This window comes from Pungitius pungitius, chromosome 13, assembly GCF_949316345.1.
Source record: "Pungitius pungitius chromosome 13, fPunPun2.1, whole genome shotgun sequence".
In the NCBI taxonomy this organism is placed as follows: domain Eukaryota; kingdom Metazoa; phylum Chordata; class Actinopteri; order Perciformes; family Gasterosteidae; genus Pungitius; species Pungitius pungitius.
In genome coordinates, this window is record NC_084912.1 from 16835967 (window position 1) to 16860560 (window position 24594).

General features: G+C 43.0%; 3 protein-coding genes across 6 annotated transcripts; all 3 read left to right on the top strand.

The window, feature by feature from the left end:
• The first annotated feature begins 888 nt into the window (after nucleotides 1-888).
• Nucleotides 889-14113, top strand: hells (helicase, lymphoid specific). Of its 3 annotated transcripts, none has more exons than XM_062566699.1 (22): nucleotides 889-957; nucleotides 5271-5389; nucleotides 5720-5842; nucleotides 6084-6122; nucleotides 6217-6244; nucleotides 6361-6419; nucleotides 6509-6550; nucleotides 7126-7353; nucleotides 7425-7607; nucleotides 7711-7854; nucleotides 8067-8263; nucleotides 8574-8667; nucleotides 8882-9043; nucleotides 9255-9394; nucleotides 10814-10958; nucleotides 11060-11143; nucleotides 11411-11530; nucleotides 11618-11734; nucleotides 11809-11968; nucleotides 12771-12867; nucleotides 12960-13036; nucleotides 13595-14113. In XM_062566699.1, the coding sequence occupies exons 1-22, from the start codon at nucleotides 921-923 to the stop codon at nucleotides 13681-13683; spliced, it is 2484 nt and encodes an 827-aa protein (XP_062422683.1). In that variant the 5' UTR covers nucleotides 889-920; the 3' UTR covers nucleotides 13684-14113. The 3 variants fall into 3 exon arrangements, with proteins under 3 accessions (XP_062422683.1, XP_062422684.1, XP_037322333.1); XM_062566700.1 differs by having other exon boundaries at nucleotides 6509-6538; XM_037466436.2 differs by lacking the exon at nucleotides 889-957 and adding an exon at nucleotides 965-1330.
• A 137-nt stretch (nucleotides 14114-14250) lies between these two features.
• Nucleotides 14251-17693, top strand: calhm3 (calcium homeostasis modulator 3). The gene is made up of 4 exons (XM_037466438.2): nucleotides 14251-15269; nucleotides 16171-16298; nucleotides 16390-16517; nucleotides 16815-17693. Exons 1-4 carry the CDS (start codon nucleotides 14983-14985, stop codon nucleotides 17265-17267), a joined length of 996 nt encoding a protein of 331 aa, XP_037322335.1. The 5' UTR covers nucleotides 14251-14982; the 3' UTR covers nucleotides 17268-17693.
• Nucleotides 17694-20079: 2386 nt separating this feature from the next.
• Nucleotides 20080-24476, top strand: LOC119214256 (calcium homeostasis modulator protein 2-like). Of its 2 annotated transcripts, none has more exons than XM_037465915.2 (3): nucleotides 20080-20258; nucleotides 21000-21623; nucleotides 23081-24476. In XM_037465915.2, exons 2-3 carry the CDS (start codon nucleotides 21072-21074, stop codon nucleotides 23492-23494), a joined length of 966 nt encoding a protein of 321 aa, XP_037321812.2. In that variant the 5' UTR covers nucleotides 20080-20258; nucleotides 21000-21071; the 3' UTR covers nucleotides 23495-24476. The 2 variants fall into 2 exon arrangements, with proteins under 2 accessions (XP_037321812.2, XP_037321811.2); XM_037465914.2 differs by lacking the exon at nucleotides 20080-20258 and adding an exon at nucleotides 20585-20706.
• Nucleotides 24477-24594: the final 118 nt, after the last annotated feature.

Genomic DNA, 24594 nt, shown 5'->3' on the forward strand with positions numbered 1-24594 from the left:
AGATATCAAAAAAATCCTTCTCACTGGGTAAGCACCTCACTGCTACCTTGCATGCGCAATTAACTTCCTGACAATGAAAGTTAATGCAGTGTTTGCATATATAGGATTTTTTAATGGTCCAATAAAGAAAGTGTTCTGTGAAAGACTGGGTCATGGGTGTGATTAAAACAATGAGTAGATTTCTGTACACTCCTATCAAATTCAACAATGAGATAAATGCAGTACTAAGGCTGTCATTATTGACTTCCACATGAATATGAAAATCACTCACAATAATTACTCTTAAATATAAGAACTTCGGATAAAAATTCTGAATATGGACCTGGGTCCCTGCACACTACAACAAAGAGAACCGGCTGTATTGTTTTCCAGGTTGGTTGTGAAAGACTGAGATCCAGGCTTTCAAATTAGTCATATTAGTATAATCTAGTTTAGGTTTAGTATTTATCAAAAGGCTATAGACATCTTAAACAGGGCTAACATATGAATAAACCCTATAATACCCTGTGATATATCTACCCAATAATATTTAATAAGTTCATCATATGATTATGTATCAATATACGTTTACCTACAACCAGCTTTCGCGGGAAATATTCGATTAGGGGTACATATTTGATCTCACAGGGGTGTTTTTGTTGTGAAATTATTTACTTCGTCCATTAAATCCTCTTTAGTTTGTAATGTGTTTTTGACACTTTAAATTAAAAGGCTTGTCTTGACCTTTCTTTAAAGGAATAAACGTAGTAGCTTAAAACAATACTAGAATATGTACAATTCAATCACACAACACCCTATTTTAGATGCAGTAGTTTGGTCCAAACTGGCGCGAAACGAATAGCCCCGCCCAAAGAATACACCACTTTCTGAGTCAAGTGGGCCGAACTATTGTACAAAACAGTGCAAGTAAAGCCTGGAAAATGAAAGCTTCGCGTGAGCTTCTTAACCCAGTTCCCTGTGAGTGGCTTTATTTTGAAAGGTATTGACCGGAGGTGTGCTGCTTGTTCGTAGGCACTTTTCGCGCTTCAGAACCACACGCTGTGCGGTCTGCAGAGTGGACTTACTAGAAACTTTAACTTAGTGTCGCATGCGGAAATATTTATATATCATTGGTTTACCTTATCTCACTCAGAAACGACCGTAACCCGCAGCAGCTAGCGTTACTTCAGAGCAACTTAACGTTGACGTTAGTTGAGCTTCCCGTGAGTCACCTGCTCGTGAAACATCGACCCACGTTGCTGTTTCACTGAGCAAAATTGCTCCGAAGCAAATTGGTCTGTAACTGCAACGCATTATCGTTAGCCCTGCCGCTGTTGGCAACGAATAGCCGGTAAGTTCTCGTTTTTCATTGACCTATCCCAACAAATGTACCGGTGCAATTAATACTGCGGTCGTGTGGACCACATTTCGAAATGAAGTGCACCTCTATTCATTGCTGTGCGGACAGGGGCTTGTACAGAGGCATTATTCATAATTTCTCAACCGTTTTCAAAGTAGATCCACAAAAGGTTACATTATATTTTCACTTGCAATTCACCGCCAGAACACTAGGTGGACAAACGTCTTTTGCGAGCTCACGGGGCAAAAAAAAGTTCTGAAAAATAAACAAACCAACGACTTCCACACACAAAGACGTCACTCTCTCCAAACATTACTCCCAACTAGTGATCTGGCGGTGAATTGCTTTGCAACACGCGCAAGCCTTTTAGAACCGTGAATTGAAACGAGCGAGATCCTCTTTGTGGCACCTCGTCGCACGTCAGTGGCAAAGGCCAACGCCAGTAATTCAGTGGCGAGTCAGACTACATGAAAAGGAGGAGGAGGAACAACGAGAGCGCAGAGAGGCACCAACACAGCGCAGAGGAGCTGTGTCTGTTTGGAGGGTTTTTGGTTTAGATAAATCCGACATAAGTTACTTTAGATCAGAAAAACTATTTAATGCCGTGTCTGTCGAGCCTCTGGTGGCAACGCTGACAGCCAAAACAAGCTAACAGCTGTTCGGGTAGCCAAAGTTGTTTTCAGGGTCAGTGAATGGATGTGTTTACTTGTAAAAGCAATACCACGATATACCGTCAGAATGTTACTTAATATTGTGATACGGATGTTTGGCCATACCGTGCAGCCTGATTACCACCCCATAGTAGAACTGCCAACTGATGGCTTAACATCTATGTCACACTATGATATGAATCATCAGTACTAACAGTCAATGACATTTTCTAAAATTGTGTCAAATTGATGCCTGAATCTCTCTGAAGAGCACCTGAACATAATATGCTTTTCACCAAAGAGCTCTTTGCTAAAAACATTGTATTATCCTCATTTTGTGACTGGTTACGGAACCAGATGCAGTAAAATCGAAGAATTGGTTCGGCAAGCTTTATTCAATGCTGACTTTACAAAACACAAACCGTCTATGATCTACGAAGAAAAAAGCCTACAGTCCTCCGAGGGATACTGCACTCGCTGCTATTCATATAAGTAGTTACATTATTGGGTAACTTGTCACTTAACTCTGTCTTCAATTTTTTTATTTACTTCTATCAATAAAGGTATATCTTATTTAAATGTAATTGCTGTGTACAAAAATATTAACATTGCCTTATTTTGTACATTTTACTTTTTGCATAAATTATCAAAATAAATGGTTTTGCTGGAGATTTAAAAAAGCGTGATACTCTTCTGCATGTGGCTGCTAGCCTTTATTTGAAGCAAAACTCAAATGGTATCCTTTTGCTTCAACCATTTATTTTGAAATTCTCTGCCATTAAAGAAAATATAAGTTAAGCATAACCAACCTGTGCGTTCAATAGTACAATCCTTCAGTCAGCAATGGACAATAAATATCAGAGCCAAGAGCAGCGAGTCTAGTCACTACCCTGGTAACCGCTGTCATTGCAGACGGTTGCATTAATTCTTACTGTGAAAATCTACGTGCTTAGCGGCTACGCTTCGTATTTTAATTTTATGGGTAAAACCACAAAAAGAATTACTGGAGTAAAAAGTTGTCAGTTGGTCTCGGGATAGTTGAAAGTTGACACAAGCGGTATGTAATACGGACTGTGAGGCGCATGACGGCAGAGTGCATTGTGGGATTTGTAGTATGATGGTGATGCGTGCGATATACCGGCGGGCCAGCTCTAATAGTAAATAGATTTGATCATGCGGGCCAAAGAAAATTCATTCACGGGCCGGATGTGGCCCACGAGCCTTGAGTTTGACACATGTGTTCTACAGCGTTTGTAGAGAGTCAGAAACACAGGAGTATTCTTTTCCTGCTAACTTGGAGCTTCCATTAAAGTGAAGCTAATGTACCATTAGCATGCTTTACTGATACAGCATGGTAACATTATTGATGCAAGCATTAGTTATGGGGAGGAAAGCGTGTTACTGGCTGATTAAAATAGCTGACCAGTACGCTTGTTGTTTCTGAACACCAATTGTGGTTAAGGTGATCTGGTACGGAACTATGAAGTGAATATTTTATGTTGACTTGCATCGCCTTCAAGAAAAGCCTGGAAAAACTGAATGTTTAGTGATTTAAACTTCACTTTTCCCTACAAGTTCTGAGAAGCCTCTTCACCATGCTGATGTGGCACAGACATCTGACTCCTTCAACATTCAAAAGGAATATTAATTGCCACTAAATAAGTTTTCATTAGTTTATATATTGAGTTTATATTTCACAATATCTTAAACTGTGTTTTGGAAAATTATTTTGTTTATTTTTTTGTATCCATTAGGTGACACTTTTGATGTCTCTTACACAATAATCACGCAAGTTGTCCATAATGTTATTACATTTTGTTTCCCATTTGAATGCCCATCTAAACCAAGAACTAAGATGGTACGTAGTTACCAAGTATCACACCTTATCTTTGTTAATATTTAAATGTAATTACTAGTTGGATGCATCATTTGGTTGATGGGAATCTGAACAATGAAAATGTCTTTCAGTCTGTGTAAAGCCCTGTTTGACTGCACTGCTACACTCATTTAGCAGCTAACTTGGTGCAGATGGTGTCGCTGTTGGGCCATTGTCACTAGGGTTGGGTACCGAGAACCGGTACCAACATGGCACCGGCACCTACCGAAAGGCGACGCAGATTTCGGTGCTTGATTTTGGTGGTTGGTTTCAGTTCCTGAGCCGATTGAAACACTTTATTTACGCACCATGATGACAACAGCTAACTATAGCCCACCGTTTGTGTAGCTACAGCGGCAAGCTAGCCATCTACCTTCTATTTATTTAGGTCTGTGTTTCCCTCCGTAACGTCCTTTCACAGCACACGGCACTATTGCTCCGATGAACGCAGGCGTTCCTTCGGTGTTGTTCGTCATGAAGCCGCATTGAGATGCAGACACGAGACTCCACTTCCTTACACGGATGATGGCAGATCGTTTGATTCTTTTCGTCTTTCTTTTACGCAGCGAAGCGTTGACAAAACTTAGAAATAATCAATTCTATCACACGGTAGAAAAACTATATCGTGCTTAATGCAGCTCTGTGTTGCACCTGCTGCATTCATGACGTCATTACATTGAGACAAACGAGGAGGTTCAATCCAACAACGTACTCAAGCCACACATCACAAGTTCACACGCTAAAAAAAAGAATCTGCGATAGTTCATCGCCAGCCTCGCTGAGGGTAAATGGCCCATTCACCTGTGTTTCTTCCTGCACCATGATGCACATTTCTGACGCACGTTTTGAATGAAGAAGCACTGATATTGATGCGTGCTTTGAGACGTGCAAGGTTTGGGGACAGATCGGACCAGCATGAAGCCATGCTCACCATCCCACAGATTCATTGTATGGCACTGCGCTTTTATATGCTGGACCTGCAAATAAAGGCACAATTTGCCGTACTATCAGAAGTGTGTGTTTGGCACTGAAGTCCTTAGCACTCATCTTTATTACCTTCCCTGAATAATCTGTGACATCAAAGGATTTCCACATATGCCGTATAAATGGGTTTGATGTGCAGTACTGGAAAATGAAGACAGTTTCTGCAGGTGGAACAGTTGGTAGCTGTCCCACACGATATCCCTTCCATCACAGGCTTTACTTGATTTTTTTGCATTCAGCACATAACAGATACAGCAATCCAAACACATAAAATTATCATATTAAAAGTAATAAACAGTGTACATCTTTTACTTTTGTGCAATACCCTCCTCCCTCCCAGGTGACTAGGGATGGTAAACAAATCATGCAGTGTTGTTTTCTGAAATTCGACAGCAGCTTGACAATCTCTGTTCTTTTGAAGATATCAGCGTGAAAAGTGGGAGGATGACATCTGAGGGGGTTGTCACCAAAGAAATGGAGGAAGAAGAGGAGAAGCTAATGGAGGAAGGGGAGAGGAGAGAAGAAGAGATGATGCAGAAGGTGTGGTTCTAATCTATTCCTTTATTCTGTTTGTGTAAAGCTTGCTATTGAATTATACGGACAAGAGCATCAAAAGTTGGGGGAGGTTTTCCAAAAAAACATTCATCAGCATTATTTATGTAATCTAGTGGCTTATAGCTGTGAAGAACAGTACATTTTCCTTTTATCTATTATATATTGCTGTAAAACATCTCTCCAAATATATATTTTTTCTTTTCACTTTTGAACACATGATGGCAATAACTTTGCTTTGTCCAAAACTTTAAAAAAAGCTTTAAGTATTAAAATCCACCAGGTATCTGGTCATCAATGTGTGGTTTCATCTTCTAGGCCCTGCAAGCGCAGGAGAGGGAATCCCACGACATGCGGTTCAAGAGGCTCCAGCACTTGCTGCAGAAGAGCAACATCTACTCCAAATTCCTGCTCACTAAGATGGAGCAGCAACAAAGCGAGGTGTGTGTGTGTGTGTGTGTGTGTGTGTGTGTGTGTGTGTGTGTGTGTGTGTGTGTGTGTGTGTGTGTGTGTGTGTGTGTGTGTGTGTGTGTGTGTGTGTGTGTGTGTGTGTGTGTGTGTGTGTGTGTGTGTGTGTGTGTGTGTGTGTGTGTGTGTGTGTGTGTGTGTGTGTGGTTCAGTGTTTGTATTGCCGACTGCTGGCTACATTCTTAATCTTGCTCGATTTATTTTCTGTCTGCAGGAGAACCTCAAGAAGGAGCGCTGTGAAAAGACCAAGAAGGTGAGGAGAGCTTTACTGAACACAAAGCAGATACCCTAGTTCAGCAAGTACTTTTCTCTACTCTTTTACTGATTTTTGTCTTCTTTAAACGCAGAACAAAAACGGCGCCGAGCCAGTTAAAGGTGAGTAGATCTTCTGATATCTGCTCTGATGCTGGATATATTGGTAATTGCTCCACTGAACACTAGTTCTACGATATGACTGAAACGTTTGTTGACCCTGTTCCCCGTTGGACTAGATAAAAGGAAGAGGAAGAGGGAGGATGACTACAAAATAGCAGACGTCATGTCAAAAGAAGTAAGGCTACATTCAACCTTTTTTGCCTGTTTTGCAGATTTGAAATTTACTGATCAGCTCATTGATTCTGTTTCATTTTTGTCTTTCAGGAAATCCTGTTGCAATCAAAGAAAATAAAAGTTGAGGAAGTGGTAATGCTTTATTTTATTCCTTCCTATCATTCCAATATGTCAACAAGGGAAGTCAAATATGTAAAATATACCGGGCCACTTTATTTTCAGGCAGAATCATGACTGTTTTCTGGTTCTTTCTCATAGAACAAAACTATTACTGTTACACTTTTGGGCTACTTTCTTTAATATAGAGTAACACAACACCACGACAAGTTCTGTTCCGTACTTTAAATGGTTGTCAGTCACTTTCCAAACCGCGCAAGTCCCTTCACGTTGGCATGAATAAGATCCACTGCACATTTGAGAGGGAAACCCGATACTTGTTAAGCCGTTACACTAATTTTTTCTTGTCCTCTTGACTCGATCTCACCCAAGAAGACACCGGAGACATAGAAATGCAAACTCTGACCGTGACCTTTAAAAGGATGATTAACAATCGAGTGTTGAAGGCAGGTTTTGCCGACATTGCAATCGTTCAGTCTAATGTCATATTGCATACCCCTCATTCCAAGATGTGTAATAATCCAGTAGAGCAAATGGCAGTGTAGACTTTATACAAATTGAACGTGACTTAGTCAGCCTTCTATTGTCAGGACAAGGCGCCGCTCCAGAAGAAGCTTGAAGCCGAGGACATCGAGAAGATGTGTGACTCCAACCAAGCCATCAAAAACCGCCTGTCTGAGGCGGTGCGAGACAACGCCCAGCAGCTCCTGGATCCCCACCGGAGGGTGGCCGACCAGCGGGTGCCTGCCAAGCAGCCGCTGCTCTTCACCGGGGGGGTTATGCGATCATACCAGATAGAGGGCACTGAGTGGCTGAGGGTGAGCGGTCCACCAACTGCAAGTCCATTCAGTTTTGAGATGGTTATTGTAAACTCTGTGGTTTCTTTCAGATGCTGTGGGAGAACGGCATCAACGGGATCCTAGCTGACGAGATGGGGCTGGGGAAGACCGTCCAGTGCATCGCTCACATTGCCATGATGATAGAGAAAAAAGTGATGGGCCCTTTCCTGGTGGTGGCCCCTCTCTCCACACTGCCCAACTGGATGAGCGAATTCAAGCGATTCACGCCAGAGGTAGGGGGTGACCCTTGCCTCCGTCTCGTGGAGGAGAGGATGACCTTTCTTCGTTAATGTGGATAAAACACAGCTGACAATACGTGGGGTTTGTTTGTCCCAGGTATCTGTGTTGCTCTACCACGGCCCCCAGCCAGAGAGAGCCAAAGTTCTGAAGCAGATCCACAGACCTCAGGGGGGCCTCAGCATGTGCCCTGTGGTGCTCACCTCATTTGAAATCGCCATGATAGACAGAAAGTCGCTACAGGTAGGATCCCTCCTTGTCTTTTAACTCATCTGTGTTATATGTAGAAAAATGCAGCTTTTAGAGGAAGGCTTGAGGGTACTCATCACTGTTTTCTGAAATTTTAGACAGAACCATCAATCTAGAAAACCGGTTTAATAGATATTCTAAATAATTGAGCCGTTCACTGTTCTGGGTAGTGTGTAAGAGGTTGCTTCATGTCTGCTCCGCTGCAGCGCTTCCAGTGGAAATACCTGATTGTGGATGAGGGCCACAGGATCAAAAACCTCAACTGCCGGCTGGTGCGAGAGCTGAAGATGCTGCCCACCGACAACAAGCTGCTGCTGACCGGCACTCCACTGCAGAACAACCTGGCCGAGCTCTGGTCCCTCCTCAACTTCCTCCTGCCAGAAGTTTTCGACGACCTCAGGAGGTACGGAGCTGCACCGCGTTCTGTTGTAGGATAATCATTGTTCTGGGTCGATGGGTTTCTTGTTTTACGCTAATTTATATATGGAAATCTGTATCTGAGCCTTTTATCTTCTTATATGTATAAATATTTTACTCTGGGGGAATGACTAGCTACGCATCGGCACCAGCATTGCTCTGTTTTTTTGTATTTGTATCTTTCTGACCAAACGGAGGTAGTCAGCAACGTGTCCAGAGAAGATCTTTTCTAGTTTTATTCTGATTCATCTTGGTCTCCTTTTTTTGTAACCCTTATTGACCTGTCTGCCGTGCAGCTTCGAGTCGTGGTTCGACATCAGCACCATCAGTGAGGCGGACAACGTGATTGCTACTGAGCGCGAGCAAAACATCCTGAGCATGCTGCACCAGGTCAGTCCCCATGAACGGACGCCGCACACTGCAGTTAGTTACCAGTGCAATGACTTTGAACTGCTGTTTTTAAATATAAAAGAATTTGAGTGCATGCACCGTGCATGCATTTTTCTAAGCTTGGAACTGCCTTTAAAATGTTTTCCTCTATTAGCTTTAGGTTTTTCTGCTGACTCGGAAAGAAAAGGAAAAAAGTGCCTTGTCATTGTTACAGATCCTGACTCCATTCCTGCTGAGGAGGTTGAAGTCCGACGTGGCGCTGGAGGTTCCTCCGAAGAAGGAGATCATTGTGTACGCACCTCTGACAGCCAAGCAGGAGGCCTTCTACACCGCCACGGTCAACAAAACCCTCGCCAAGATGCTGGGCCAGGAAAAGGTCTGTGAGCACTCGAGATTGGTCTCTGTGGCTTCTGGCTCTATCACTTCTTGCCAGGTCAGCCGATGAGCTGATGTTGTAATGGCAGATACATTCTGATCATCCTTTGTCAGAGTTATGTTGTAGTTGAAAGCAGCGATGGAGCTCGTGTTTCATCACTTTAAGAGAGATCGAGAAAGCTGAGTGCCCCGAATCCTGTTTCTCTGTTCAGACGGAGGCTCCCGTGGTGTTTAAGTCCAGCGGGCGGCCCAAGCGCCGCACCTCAGTGGTGGACTACAAAGAGAGGAAGGGGGACACGCTACACGACCTGGAGAAATATCTGGAGATGGTGCAGAAGGAGCAGGAGCAGAGGTCAGCACCTCCCAGATGGGTTTCATTTCTCTCCCTTATTAATAAAGTTTGTTCAAGGCGAGTGTCCAAACCGAACTACAAGCTATGGAGACTTGGGAGATGAGAAAGCACAACAAGCTCGGGAAGAAGCTGAATTGTTGATGTGCATTAATACAATGTGATTTATTGTATAGAGTCAAGAGAGGAGCTCTCTGTGTGTCCGAAGTCCACCAGCAGTCTTACCCTAGAGCAGCTTAACTGAAGGCTCGTCCAGGCTAACCTGAGCCAGCCCTAATTATAAGAGGTATCAAAGAGGAACGTTTTATCTTAAATGATCTTGCCAAATCTGCCCCCCCGGACTGAAAGTGGAAGCTGGTTCCACAAAAGAGGAGCTTAATAACTGAAGCCTCCGGCTCCCATCTTTTTTAAACTCTAGGAACCACAAGTAACCAGCATCTATGGAGTGCAGATGCCTTGTAGGGCAATATGGTGTAACAAGCTCTTTAAGATAAGATAAGTGCCTTAAATTCTATTCTTGATTTAACAGGAAGCCAGTGCAGAGAAGTTAATACAGGAGTTATATGATCCCATTTCTTACTTCTTGTTAATACACGTGCTGCAGCATTCTGAATCAACTGGAGAGGTTTAAGCGATTTACAAGAGCAGCCTGATAACAAAGAATTACAGTAATACAGTCTATAAAAGTAACGCATTAACTAGTTTTTCTCCATCACTTTGAGACAGGAAGTTCCTGATTTTTTTTTTTTAATATATTCCGCAGATGAAAAAAGGCAGTCCTTAAAGTCTTTACATGAGAGTTGAAGCACATATCTTGGTCGACGAGAACTCCGAGATTGTTGACGGTGCTGTTGGATACCAGAGCAATTCCATCCAGAGGAACTCGATTACATGACCGCTGACTTTGAAGGCGCTCTTCCCCGATAGCACAGGAAGCTCAACACGGGCCTGCTTATCAGTCATATAAGGCGTCATGTTGTGGGTTTTTGTGCCCTTAAATTCATTTTAGTCATTGAAGACCAGCTCCAAATAATTGAATGCCGTCGTGGTGTACAAGCAGCTGCCAACAAAGAATAGACGTAACCTTTTGGATTACTGCAGAAGGCTGACTGTTGTCTTATGTAAATATCAGTCCACCATAAATGAGTTCTATTCAGGACAACCGCAGGCCTTACAGCTTCAAAGTACTTCCCACATCCAGTTAAAAAGGGTCCAGACCTTTAGTCCCAGATGGGAACTTACTAAGCAACATTTACTTGTAAAGTTGCCAAAAGGGGGAACTAGGGGGAACTATTTTACCTTGGGACATCTCTTCAGTCCATCGTCTCCGGGGGCTCTCTGCAGGCCCACTGCGGCCACACATCCCGTCATGCCTGATGGCGTGTGACCACAGTGTAACGTGACTCCTCTGGTCTCTCCCAGCTCATCCCCGGTGGTGGCCATCCAGAGCCCGCTGGACTCCCTGATCAACCTGAAGCTTCAGAACATTCTCATGCTGCTGAAGAGGACGTGTAACCACCCCTACCTGGTGGAGTACCCGCTGGACCCCGCCACGCAGACATTCAAGGTAACTCACAGCAGCGCTGGAGCTGCAGGTGCCCTTTGAACCCCACCCCCACCCCCTGCCGGCTCGCTTGTCTTCACACGATGTGTGCGTCCGTCCTGCAGATTGACGAGCAGCTGGTGCGGAGCTCCGGGAAGTTCCTGATCCTGGACCGACTGCTGCCTGCACTGAAGGAGCGGGGACACAAGGTGAGCTGGGACCCTCTCACCCCTTCTGTTACTATATGTTCTTACGTCCAAACACTGCTGGGTCTGCAAGTTCAGGTAAACAGAAATCCCTTATGCCCTTTCTCTCTACCAAAATTTGTGCAAGCACGTCATAACCACCGTACAGGTAACGAGTAATCGTTACTGAAAAAAGTAATCTCCCCCGGCTTCACGTAGCCGGGGGCTTCTGTGTGTCTGGTCCACTTGGACTCATTTGTGTGACTGACATCACATGTAATTTGAATTCAGGTTCTGATCTTCAGTCAGATGACGTCCATCCTCGACATCCTGATGGATTACTGCTACCTGCGTGGTTTCCAGTACAGCCGACTAGACGGCACCATGTCCTACTCCGACCGGGCCGAGAATGTGAGTTTTGGAACCACAGGCTTAGCGGACGTCCCGTAGTTTTTATAATGACTAATCACCAGGTTGTTTATGCCACCCACCTCTCAGATGGACAAGTTCTCCAATGATCCCGAGGTCTTCCTCTTCCTGCTCAGCACCAGAGCCGGAGGACTCGGGATCAACCTGACGGCCGCTGACACCGTCATCATCTTCGACAGTGACTGGGTGGGTGCAGACGAACAAATCGGTTTTGTCAAAGCCGGTCTGTCTGTGTTCTGATGCTTGCGACGCCTTCTCAGAACCCCCAGGCCGACCTGCAGGCTCAGGACCGCTGCCACCGAATCGGGCAGACCAAGCCAGTGGTGGTGTACCGGCTGGTCACGGCCAACACCATCGACCAGAAGATTCTGGAGAGGGCCTCAGCTAAGAGGAAGCTGGAACAGATGGTCATCCACAAAAGTGAGTGGAGTGCGCCAAGAGTTGTTGCAAAGGAGAACACAAAAAAGGGTTGCCACGTGATTATTGCATCATCGTATTATAGATTTGAAGTGAGGCCCATATTTAGATGGTCCCCCCTACAATTTGACTTGAGTCTTGGGCTCTTAGTGAAATTAGTGGAATACAGAACTCTGTCTCAACATCTTATTCACATTGACTATACACTTGAAACTAGAAGTTTACATACACTGTGCAAAAAGACACACTTTTTTTTCCTCGTTTCAGGTCCGTTAGATTACCAAAATGATTTAACTTTTGCTAAATGTCACAATAATGAAGACTATTATAGAGAATTTTTCATTACTATTCAAGTCATGCAGTTCAAAGGCAATGCCACTAAATACAAAGGAACTGTATGTAAACCTTTGAACTTGAAGAAAGTAATAAATTCTCAAATCTGTCTCATCATTGTGACATTTAGCAAAAGTTAAATAATTTTGGTAATCCTAACAGACCTGAAACAGGAGCGGTTTAGTCTGATTTAACTTCAGACAGTGAGGGGAAAAAAGTGTCTTTGCACAGTGTGTGTAAACTTCTGGTTTCAACTGTAGATATTGTCGTTACCAAATGACCTACAGCGGGTTAGGAGATGTCTGCTCTGACAATAGCGCACATTTATACCACCTGCTCCCAGATTGTTTGAATTTTTCGAACCATTGAATAGAATTGACCTTATTTGAAGGCGTAGCGGTGATGGTAGCAACCCGTCATTCACAGTAAGTATTGGTTTTGGCTGAAAAGTGAGATGGTTTTTGCTCCACAGATAAGTTCAAAGGTGTGAGGGCAGAGCTCAGCCACAGCAAGAGCTGCATCGATTTGGACGAGCTGAAGTCGATGCTCAAAGCCAGAAGCACGGAGAAGTAAGGAGAGCCCCCCCCCCCCCTTCCCTTGCTTTCAGCTTGTATGTTTTTACACCGATGTGAGGATTAACGTTTGTCTTTGTCCCACTTAGGGAGGTGAAAGCCTCGACGGGGAAGGTGATCAGCGACAAGGACCTGCTGCTCTTGCTGGATCGCAGTGACTTGTTGGGTGAGGAGATGTGTGTGTACCGTGCAGAAGGTCTCCTCTGTCTGCGTCTAACACGTCATCATTTATTTAAATTCTTTTGTTTTCTACCTGTACCAAAAGGGAAATTGAGTGGTATTAAAGCCTGCCTCTTGCTTTTCCTTTGATGCCTTGTTCAATTGTGACATTGAGTGAAGCGTCTGTGATCGGCCTTTTAGGTTTAATATGGAGCGACATTTTGGATTGCTTTCTCTAAACCTTTCCTACAAACAAATGTGACTGTTGACAGTAGTCGCAAAAATAACATTTTGACTCAAACGTCACTTAAAAAGCGTTTCCCGTATAAAAACTATCAATCGTAACGTTATGTTCTTTGAGAAGTCCCATCTTATTATAGATAAACTGTCTGTTTTGTCATGAGTACTTCCACACAGACTTGACTTCATTTGACATTTCATTGCTCCTTACCAGAGGCCAATTCACTTAGTACGCATTTGTTAAACTTAACTTTGGATCAATGTGAGAGGAACCTTCAAGTGGGTCAGTAATGTGAGATAGTGAAAGTACTACTTGTGTTTTCAGGCAAGGCAACGCAGAGTGTGAAGAAAGAGAAGGTGGGAGTCTTCAGAGTGGTCGATGGCAAGGACTCGTCGGAGATTGTTTTGACCTGAGGACCTTCTGCGGCCACATGTGAACTTGTGACCAAAGTTCCCCCTGAAAACAAAGGAAAGCTAAAGGTGCAGCCAGATGCCAGGAAATATCCTGAAACTGCTGTTTGTTGACTTCTCCTCAGTCCACTAAAGTCTTGTCTGTTTAACCACTAAAGCCTTGTGAAGTGGTCTCGTTTGGGTGTTTGACAGACGTTGCTGCTGCTCCTGCCTTTGCTCCTGCTGTTCTCGTAACGTCTTCTGCCAGTTGTAGTGACATGTTCTAGCCGGTTAGTCAAAACGTTTGTTGATTATTGTTGTAATTCTAGCACTTTCCTGCAGGTTGGGCAGACATGTTCTTTTGTCTTTTTATATTGAATAAATATTTCATCATTTTCATGTTGTTGAGTAGAAAACTCAATTTTCATTGACTCTAATAAAAGCTTTATTTGCTCCTCTGAACAATTTTTATTTGATAATTCCATGTTCGCAGTTGTAATGTCTTTTTCGTCACAAATGCACTGAACCTAATTTGGGACCTCTTAGTGAGACCTAGTAAGAGGCCTCACTAAACCTTAGTGAGAAGAGGTGTGTGCGCGCTCCTTTAGTAGCTGTATAAGTATTCACAGTTCGCTCTTAGTGACAGCTAGTTTTGTTAAACTAGTCGTATCTGTCTTTTCCGACATAAGCAGTTTTCACAACTAGATTATCAACCATTCATGCACAAATAGATGGATCTCATGGTTGAAGGGGACTATTAACACTGGAATGCTAAATAGTGAAGAAATCCGACACTGGTATGGCGCACATTAAAAATCTTTTTTTTTTTCCAAGCTTTGGTGTTTTTACAATGTAACTGCTTGTCTCTTGACAGATCATACCATAAAGGAGGGCCTTTGACACTAATAAAGGGCTACGGTAGGAGTGCGTGACGTTGTGACCGTCCAATGTGCTTCTGAGGTTTTGTTTAATGTCGGGTACTATCCGGCCCTACAGGCTCTGCTGCTGGGAGTCAGGGTGTGGCCTCAAAGCGCTCTCACCCACCCTTCTCTATTCATGCACTCGAACTCTCCCCAGATCACTACAGGACTCTCAGTCAGACATCAACCGAGAGCTCTGGGACTGCTACTTGTTGATTTGAAGACCACTTCACAAAGGAGAAGTTCACATTGGGAGCATAAGCGGACAGATTTTCTTCAGAAATTATATTTTTTCACTGATGTCAATTACAACTGGAACTGTTTTCATCACTGGTTGCACTAAAAACCAGAGCGGCAGGAGTTGGATCACATTGCTGGATATTGTGACCAGTATATTTAAACCATGGAGCGTATGAAGTTAGTCCTGCAGTACTTTCAGTCCAACTCTGAGTCCATCTCCAATGGAATCTGCATTGTCCTGGCCTTAGTCAGTGTCAAGCTCTACACCAGCTTTGACTTTAACTGCCCGTGCCTTCCTCAGTACAACAAACTGTACTCTCTGGGAGTGATGATCGTCCCGCCTGTTATACTGTTCTTTGTCGGGGTCCTGGTCAACCGACATACAGATGTCATGATGGACGAGTGGATGAGACCCATCGGGGAAAGATCCAAAAATCCTGCTGTGGTTAAGTGAGGCCAGATTGACTTTTTTTTTTACTAAATACTAAAACCGTATTCATTCTGTATTTACTCACTCGAAAAGCTCTTAAGTACTGTCCATTTGCTATTTAGTGTCAAACAAACTGCACTCTGCCTCCTTTTCTTGCCACTGACTGTTTCTCCTGGATTGACCAAATCTTAAAAACCACAGGCTATTGTTGGACCATGACTACACTTTGAATTATCTTAACATGCTCGTAAACTGTGAACTTGTGAAACAATCTGGTCGTACCTGTACCTGTTAGGCACACATCTCCAGTTGCTCATGGGAATGCACAAAGTGAGTAGCCCACAGCTTTCCATCCTCTTGCTTGCTTATCCTTATTCAGACTGAGAGGGAGAGTCCTGACAACCCACAATAACTGGTTCCTAAAATGATATGTACAACACATTTTAAAATCTGCACACAATGCCTTGCGAGTAAATGCATTAAAATGTGGACTGCGGACCGTGACCTACAGACGCTAGCAAAGTCTTTTTGCAAACTGCAGCAAGTTGTAAATCTGCTTATTTAATGAAATTGCACTTTTTAGTTCTGAGTTTGTATCCTTATGGTTGAAATGCACTTATTGTAAGGCGCTGTGGATGAAAGCGTCAGCTAAATGACATGTAATAGATTATTAACTTTATTTGACTCTGCGCTGATTTACGTAATTTGTTAACTAAATAAAGTGATTCCCTTTCATCTAGTCATAGGACACATCACTGAGCACTGAACAACTCTGCCTCGAAGATTGCAATCTAAGATCTATCCTTGTTATGCATTTGATTACTATGACTGTACTTTTCCTGCACATGGTGCTAATGCTATGTTAAAGGATCAAGCTGTGAAAAGTATGAGCATGAAAACTTGTTCAATGGGCCTTTGCAGATACCTGTTCTCAGCCATGCTGCAGAGGGCCATGCTGGCCCCGATGGTGTGGATACTGGTCAGTTTGATGGATGGAAAGATCTTCATCTGTGCCTTCAGTGTTAGTGTAGACCCTGCACCCTTCTCAGGTATTTCCAAACCCTTCATAGAAAATATATATATTCAATGCATTCTAAACTGTTCCTGTTATTGTTTGATGTATCATGTATGCTTTTTCAGGTTTGCCCAACAATACAGGTCTGGATGTGATTAAAGTCATGGCCAAAGTGCCCTGCAAGGAGGACATTATCTTCAGGAACAGTTCTTTCCGCAAAGCTGTTTCCCGTTACGTTCGTTGCTATTCACAAGTAAGCTGTTACGACCATAGTGTGCATACACCCAAACCTGTACTTTTCATGTGATGACCTCAATGAGTCAGTGATATTACATTAGATGTTATTTAGCTGACCCACTTATTTTAATTCGCTTTAGATACAAGCATTTCAACCATAAGGATACAAACCCAAAAGAAAAAGAAACAATAATGTGCAATTTCATCAAATAAGCCGATTTACAACTTAAATCGAAGTACCAGATTAGGCTTATTATGAACATCTGGTGCTTTTGTTCCCTCTGTGTTTGCTAACCTTCCTCGCTCTGTCTAGGCAGTCGGCTGGTCCATCCTCCTCTTCTTGATCGTATTGGGAGCAGTGGGACGCTTCGTCAAGCCCTATTTCGACAACCAAGCCACATCCCTGCAGACACGCTACTGGAGCAACTACCTCGACGTGGAGCAGAAGCTCTTCAATGAGACCTGTGTCCTGCACGCCCGCGACTTCGCCCGCAAGTGTGTGGTACAGTTCTTTGAGGACATGCGGGAGGACGCGGTGCTGCGTCTTCCCCACCCGTTGTTCGTCGCCAACACCAAAGGGGAGTGGGAGTGGGAAGAGAGGGAGGAGAGACTCTACGGGATCTCCAAGCAGGAACAGGTGGACCAGCTGCTCGACAAGTGGTACCACAGTAAACCTGAGCTGGATGTCACCAGGATAGCCCACAGGCCCCAAACGTGTGTTACCTGGGAGGACCGTAGAGGAAAGACCTTGTACTCTGATGTGTAAAGCTGCAGGGGGGGGGTCAGGGTCAGAAATCATGGGCGTTCTTTTCATTTGTTCTTACCCTGATCTACATATATGGGTTGTAAGAGGTTTTGGAGAGCCAAAATGTGGATAACAACAAAAGCAAGTCAAGACAAGAGAATACCAGATGTGTAACGTTCAATGTTGCTGTGAGATACTCACTACAGCATTGAAAAATTCAAAAGGGTCACATGATCACAAAACAAAACATTTGCAAATGAATGTTGGGTGTGTTTAATCATTGTGTGTAGAGTAAAAGGACCTACATGTGTGCTCGCTCACCCTTTGTCTCATCCTCATCTGTCCCTTTCTCTGTGACGTTGCACTTTGGTCACCTACCAGTGTATTAGGAGTAATAGCTGTGCGATATCTTTCCTTCACCAAAGTGAAGCTTTTTCAAGTCTGACATTTCCCGGGCCGATCCATAAGGGCTTTGCAGTAGTAGGTTTTATTAAAGTCCAACAGATATAAGGTCCAAGATCCACTGACTATGATGACTGATGATTCCGAACAATGAACTTCATCTTGCAACTGTCATTGAGCTACTGTAGCTGCCACAGAGATCCTCACAGGAGTGAATCATTCCCTCAGAAGGCATTTTATTACAATGGTTAACTGATTGATCTATGAAATTAGTTCCTTTATGTCACGATTTAGGTATTTGGCTTTATTATGTGTTTTTCACTTCTAAAATCAATAGGCACTGTCTGGGCCAAAGTAATTTGACTGCCTCACTAGTTTACATATGGTGGTTCACAGATTGATGGAAACATGCAAATGGCCTTATGGAATCAAATAACACTATGACTCTAAATAAAAAGTGCTAAATAAACTTTTAGACTGCTTTGAAGGGGCACTTAAAAAACAACATTATGAAGTTATCACATTAAATGACATGTGATTTAGCTGACGCTTTTATCCAAAGCGTCTTGCATTGTATTTGTAACCCAGTTTTACATTTTTAACGTCCCACACAGTAGGAGTAGTGTGCAGCCCTAAGGACTGCACTGCACCCACCGTCACCCTGTAAAGATATGTAATATAAACCAACTCTCCTTAATGCAGTGTTCATTTTGTTGACGGAAACTGGGACAAATGGTTCGTTAACGACCTTTTTCCCATGACTAAGACGAGACGAAAACCGACTAAATCTATTCTAAATATCGTTACCGAGACGAGACGAAAATGTTGGTGGTGACGAAGTCACAATACTTTGTTCCCCTCGCATGCACAGACATGGACAAAGTAACCCCCCGTACGGCGGTTAAGTGTCATCCACGAACCCGGACCGCTCGGTCCCGCTCGGTCACTGTGGGGACAGCGGTGGTCCTACGGACCGCGACTATTTTACACGTGGGCGGGTGTGAGCGTGGCTTCCTTGCTTTAGCTCCGCTGGCTCAGTTTAGCTAACTGTTAAAAGGATAAAGCCAGAGACCCATGTGTGTGGAGATGAAGACCCGTTTCACAGCTCGGGGCTGGTCGGCCAGCAGAGATGTTCATGTGGACCTGGCTGCTCCGTTCTCTGGTGACAGTGAGCCAGCGTTTGGAGACACGCGCACTTCAACCAGTTCACGCAGCACATCTTGAGAGGACGCCGTTAAACCGTCTCGGCCACCGTACCGTACCGCTCGGTGAAAACGCACCATAACGGACTACTTAAGTACTGCAAGCTAGACTATTATGCAGGGGGTCCCTTGGCCTTAGAAGGGAGAAAATGAGTTTAATTAGTTTTCGTTGACACCTAGACTAAAACTAAGAAGGATTAAAGTGACTAAAATATGCATTTTCGTCTAAAAGGCTAAGATTAAATCAAAAATAGCTGCCAAAAGTAACACTGCCTTAATGCAAGGGAGCAATAAGCTTCTTGCGGCTAAAAGCAAATGATTGATGATTTATGATGCAGCTGCATCTATAAATTGGCAAATTAGTTAGCTAACATTAACTTTTTTAAAGTGAGGCTATATTTTACCAGTATTTTTGTTGGGTAAGAAAATAAACAGAAGGCTGACAAATTGGAGGATCAAGACTAAACATCCACAGCTAAGCCAGACAACTTTCAGAAAGAATTGTGAAAGAAAACGTCTCTGTTTGCAAAAAGTAATAGGATTGGTATCTAAATCCACTAAGTGTTATCTGATGTAAGCCATCCAGTGTGAACTCCCGCACATCTACAGCTGGGCAATTAGTGAGTGGCTCTAGTTTGCTACGTTTCCTAAATTCTCGCAGCCTTTTAAGTAATTTACAAATAAATATACAGTAACAAGCCAAATAGCGGATACCAAAGTAGATTTTGCCATGGAGTTAGCTTCTGTTCCATTTGTCAGTGTTTTTTGTTCAAGCTCTTGTGTGTTGTCAGTGCTTCTCACAGCTAATTGTGTTTCTCTACTGCATGGTGGTAGGCAGTTCTGACTTGTGTGTAACCAATGTTTGTACAGTAATATTTTATAATTTTCCTTTCATTCAGTAGTATTAAAAACTTTCCCTCAAAACGGCAGCGCTAGGATTTCTTTTTTTTTATGCAAACACAATAAAAACAGGAAAGGAAACTTGATCTTTTGAGATTTTTTCAAAATAAGGACGAAGGGTAAGAACTTTTTTAAAATAGTTAGAATTGCCTGTAGGTTATTTTATCTAGGCATTCGAGTACTAGTCGAGCTGTTTAGTTAAGCTAGACTGGTCATTTGGAGCAGCGTCCCATTTCCTGGTTTGCCCTGTTTTTTTCTTTAATATGGCGCTGTGAGCAACACATGTTTTCATTTATAGACGACATTTTGTTCCATTGAGGAGGAAACCGGAGGGCAGTTCCTGACTGAGTCATCACTGGTGCCTGGACTGCTAACAGTTTCAAAGCAGCAACCTCTCTTTCCAGTCTTATGTATTAAGTTGATTTTGTTTTTGGAAATTTTTTAACAATCTTTGCTGTTGGATTAAAAAGTCTGAGTCACATGTCCAGCCTCAGGACACTGGCAGAGCGTGAGTTTGCATGATTTTCTTTGCTTTCAATGAAGTGGCAGGATTTATTAAAAAACATTTAAACAAAACATTAATTTAAGTCCGTTTCCCTGAGTTTCTGACTTCTTTTTTGATTGAGTAAGTATGACTTCAGTGTTTGACTTATTTTCTGCAACTTACAGGGATGCAGACAGCACACTTTTCGGCACCTCTCGCTTTTTTCACGTCAGTTTGGGTGACTTGAGTGAATCTTGCAGATCCAAAGAGTTTTTTTTAAGGAGGGGGAGGGTCTGATAATAATTTTGATTCGTTGTGTCGCGTGATTATTACGTCACTCACTGGGTTGCGGAGATGAGCGCGGAGCAAAAGTAAATAAGCCGAGTCGATGCAGAGAAAAGAGCAGCCAGCCGCGCCAGCGGTTGTTGAGAGTCACATGACACACACGTCTGTTCGAGTGAAGTTGTCCAAGGTGTGCGAGCATTTTGAATGAACAAACTTAAAGCGCGTCAATGGCATAATATGCAAAGTCAACGTAACAGGGGTGGGTCGGGGATTTCGCGGGGTTGGTGGCAATGTAAATATATGAATATTTGCCGCGGGGCGAGGGCTTCAATTACCTCTTTTTTTTGGGACCATATTTGTGTTTGCGTCCCTAAACTTAAGTGAATCCATTCCTCACAAAACATTCACACTACAATAATAATCCATTCCATTGTGCTACTTTGAAAACAAAAAATAGTTCATTTCTTTCTCTGTCTGCAGCGCAACATTCCTGTAAACCAAACTCACAGCTCTTCGGTGTTATCATCAGTTATCAACACCCAACATCCAAACATGGCAGCTGCAGCACTCGTCACAGAAAACTTTAAGTTTGTGGCCCTCTTCTTCAAGAGTAAAGATGTGATGATCTTCAACGGTCTGATTGCTCTGGGCACTGTGGCCAGCCAGACCGCATTCAACGTTTTTGCTTTTGAATGTCCTTGTTCGTCTGGGAGGAATTACCTTTACGGCCTCGCTGCCATAGGTGTACCGGCGCTGGCCTTTTTTCTGGTAGGAATAATGATGAACAAGAGCACGTGGGACCTGGTGTCTGAGTGTCGCCTCCGAAGTTGCCGAAAGCTGTCTGGAGCCTCTGCCTTCGCTCTCTTGGGAACCATCGTCGGTCGGAGTCTGGTGGCTCCAATAACGTGGGTGGTTTTCTCTTTGCTTCAGGGCCAGGCTTACATGTGTGCCCTCAGCGAGTTTGTCGACCCCGGCACCCTGGAGGGCTTCCCTTTAGCTCGAGGGTTGAAAGTAATGGCTAACTTCCCATGTCGAGACAGTGTTCCAACAGAACTGCAAAGCTTCTGTGGCGAAGTTGAGCGACGATTGAAATATGAATCCCAGGTAAAGTCTTTGATTTGTGTTCTCACTGGACAGTCCATTGACATCGGTTTAGTGCAGCTATTACAGATGTTCAATATCAATTGAAACCCGTGCCATGAAAACTTTTATTTAATTTATTTGCTTTACAAAAAACAGTGAAGCCAAAAATAAATCTTAAAGTATGTATGCACAGGACTCCGTTAGCTTAGCTTACACTGTGAAAAAAGATCATATTGCTATGGAAAATAACTACATTTTTACAGTCATTTTTCTGTTTTTTTAAATTATGTGCAAAACCCAAATGTAAATTTAAGTGCTATGCTAATAATGACAAATTAAATGTTTTTCTCATTTGACTGTTTTCTTAAATTACATTCAAATCATGTATAATAACGGCCAAATGACTGGCAGCAGCGGCTGCCAAACAAAACACGTAAAATTAAGGTAAAATAACTAAAATCAAATAACGTGCGAAAACCATACATTTACAGGACTTTCCCATAACAATTTTACAGAGAAACACATTTATTTTATAGATTTTTCCTGTAGTATTACAATGAAACACCTTTAATAGAGGGTATTGTGTACATATCTAAATATATATATGTATATACATATATATATGTTGGCGGCACAATGGTATGGTGGTTAGCACTGCAGCCTCACAGTAAAAAGGTCCTATACGACTCCACCACAGTTCTCCCCAAGTTAATTGGTCACTCTAAATTTCCTGTAGGTGTGTGGGTGTGAATGGTTGTTTTTGTCTGTGATAGCCCTGTGATTGGCTGGCTACTACAGGACAAATCTGTAAAATAATATTGTTTTACTGCAAAAACTTTTGTGATATCACTTTATTGAGGGTGTTTGCTCGTGCAGAGAAAATGTATAAAATTAATGTGTTTCTCTGTAAAATTCCTGTAATTTTATAGTTTTTCACACTTCATTTGAATCTAGTTATTTGTCCTTAATTTGATGTTTTTTGTTTGGCAGCCGTTGCTGCTAGTCATTTGACCTTTTTTTTACAGTGTAGCTTACACACTAGAGGCATATGGAAACAGCTTGTCCGGTTCTGTATAAAAACACACCTACAACCTTACATGCTAGGAGTATTTATGGTTAAAGCATATTGCCTACTGTTTCTGTGCAGCATCTCAGTCATTAGTGCAGGTGGCCAAATTCATTGCGTTCTCTGTATACTACCGAAACCTCACATTGTGACGAGAAATGGTTTCTATATTCCAACATATATTAATGTTATAATAATCCCTATTTAATTGTGTAAGTATGGGTATAATAAAGAAAAGTTTCTTTGAGCCAAGCGGCATCACATGACTGATCCCAGCATATATGATTCTTGCAAGGATGTTATGAGGGGAAGTTTAGACAAAAGTATACATATGAACCAGCTAACGTGTACCTGATCCATTTTATCGGAACCTGCAAATAGTGTTCACCTGAATGATCTCTGATCCTTTCAGCTATTTGGCTGGCTGCTGGTGGCAGTAATGTCCCTGACGGTGTTCCTGATGCTGTGCTTGAAGCGCTGCGCCTCTCCACTTGGCTACCAGCAGGAGGATTACTGGTCCCAGTATCGGTCTAACGAAAGGACCCTCTTCCAGCGCACTGCGGCTGTACATGCCCGGCTACTGGCTGCGGAGAACGTTAAAAGCTTCTTTGGCTTCGTGGCTCTGGAGGCAGAGGAGAAGGAGCAGCTGGCTGAGCATCAGAGGGCCAGTCCCATCTGCAGCACCAACTGGAACAGGGTGACTGGTATCTACCTCTACAGAGAAAGGAAAGGACTGCCTCTGTACAGCAGGCTCAACAAATGGGCCACGTACAGCCTGGAGAATAACTTTGAGGCCATGGAAAAAGAGATGGATGTGCTCAGCTGAGCAGATCCTTTCTGGACGGTTGTCCGGTGACTGGGAGCATAAAGGCGTCAGTGTGCTTCAAACAGAGCGGGTCATCCAACAGCTATCCTCTTGTCTTTCCATTACATTGCATGTTATTTAGCTGACGCTTTTATCCAAAGCGACTTACATTGCATTATAACCCGTGCATTTTATTTTCTGCCTGGGGAGCAATCAGGGGTTAGGTGTCTTACTCAGGGACACTTCGACATGGCACATGTGGCAGCCGGGATTTGAACCACCAACCTTGTGGCCCCCAGCGCACTGCACTGCACTACTCCATGCGCCACCATCACCCATTTCCCTGTTTCAAAACTTTCTCACAGTCTTAGTGACTTTCTCAATGTCACTAATCATATTTATGCCGCTTTAATAAGACCCATTTAGCACTGAAACATTTCGTTCATTATCAATACAATTTGTTAAACCTCAATTATGCTCCTAAACGGGAAGCCAGGTTCCACACATGCTTGGTAGATTAATACGTAGACTGCTACGCTACCTCACGTAGTTCGGTAGCCTAAATGTTTAAAGTGTTTATTGACAAGCCTGCCTACTTTGCAAATCAAATTTGATGCAGCCTGAAACTATCCAAGGAAAATGATCATTAGCTAATTTGCAAATCAAATTTGACGCAGCCTGAAACTAGCCAAGGAAAATGATCATTAGTTTATCACAACCGGGTGGAAAAAAGGGTTTATGGGTTGTGAAGTCCATTTATAACTCAAACATCTGCTGTACAGTCCTTTTTTTAAAATTTTCATCAATAAAGTTGGAGGTCTTGTTGTGTATTAAACCCCCAACATCCAACTTGGAATGGTACCTGTGTTTCTGCACTGATGGTTTATTCAAAACAACAATTGGGTTTGATTGATTTAAAAGCTTTGGTCTGATCTGAGTCGGTCATCCTGTTTGGGGGGGCATGGATGACGAAAACGTTCCTGGTGGTCTTGATGATGGAGAGAGCGCACATTCCAATACAAGGAAAAATAAGTCCATTAAAAAACGCAAACTGTACGGTCATTATTGTGACCTACAGTATATAAGCTTGATCCAACAGTTAAGGAACCTCCTTTAAAAAA

What these genes read in the sequence shown, in the direction of transcription:
- hells (XM_062566699.1), top strand. Translation starts at nt 921, where the DNA reads ATGAAAGCTTCGCGTGAGCTTCTTAACCCAGTTCCCT. An exon ending in TCCTGAGCATGCTGCACCAG is followed by an intron (nt 8,668 to 8,881) that starts GTCAGTCCCCAT and finishes TCATTGTTACAG; the next exon opens with ATCCTGACTCCATTCCTGCT. An exon ending in TGAAGGAGCGGGGACACAAG is followed by an intron (nt 11,144 to 11,410) that starts GTGAGCTGGGAC and finishes ATTTGAATTCAG; the next exon opens with GTTCTGATCTTCAGTCAGAT.
- calhm3 (XM_037466438.2), top strand. Translation starts at nt 14,983, where the DNA reads ATGGAGCGTATGAAGTTAGTCCTGCAGTACTTTCAGTCCAACTCTGAG. An exon ending in AGACCCTGCACCCTTCTCAG is followed by an intron (nt 16,299 to 16,389) that starts GTATTTCCAAAC and finishes ATGCTTTTTCAG; the next exon opens with GTTTGCCCAACAATACAGGT. An exon ending in ACGTTCGTTGCTATTCACAA is followed by an intron (nt 16,518 to 16,814) that starts GTAAGCTGTTAC and finishes CGCTCTGTCTAG; the next exon opens with GCAGTCGGCTGGTCCATCCT.
- LOC119214256 (XM_037465914.2), top strand. Translation starts at nt 20,623, where the DNA reads ATGCAGAGAAAAGAGCAGCCAGCCGCGCCAGCGGTTGTTGAGAGTCAC. An exon ending in TTCGAGTGAAGTTGTCCAAG is followed by an intron (nt 20,707 to 20,999) that starts GTGTGCGAGCAT and finishes CTCTGTCTGCAG; the next exon opens with CGCAACATTCCTGTAAACCA. An exon ending in GATTGAAATATGAATCCCAG is followed by an intron (nt 21,624 to 23,080) that starts GTAAAGTCTTTG and finishes TGATCCTTTCAG; the next exon opens with CTATTTGGCTGGCTGCTGGT.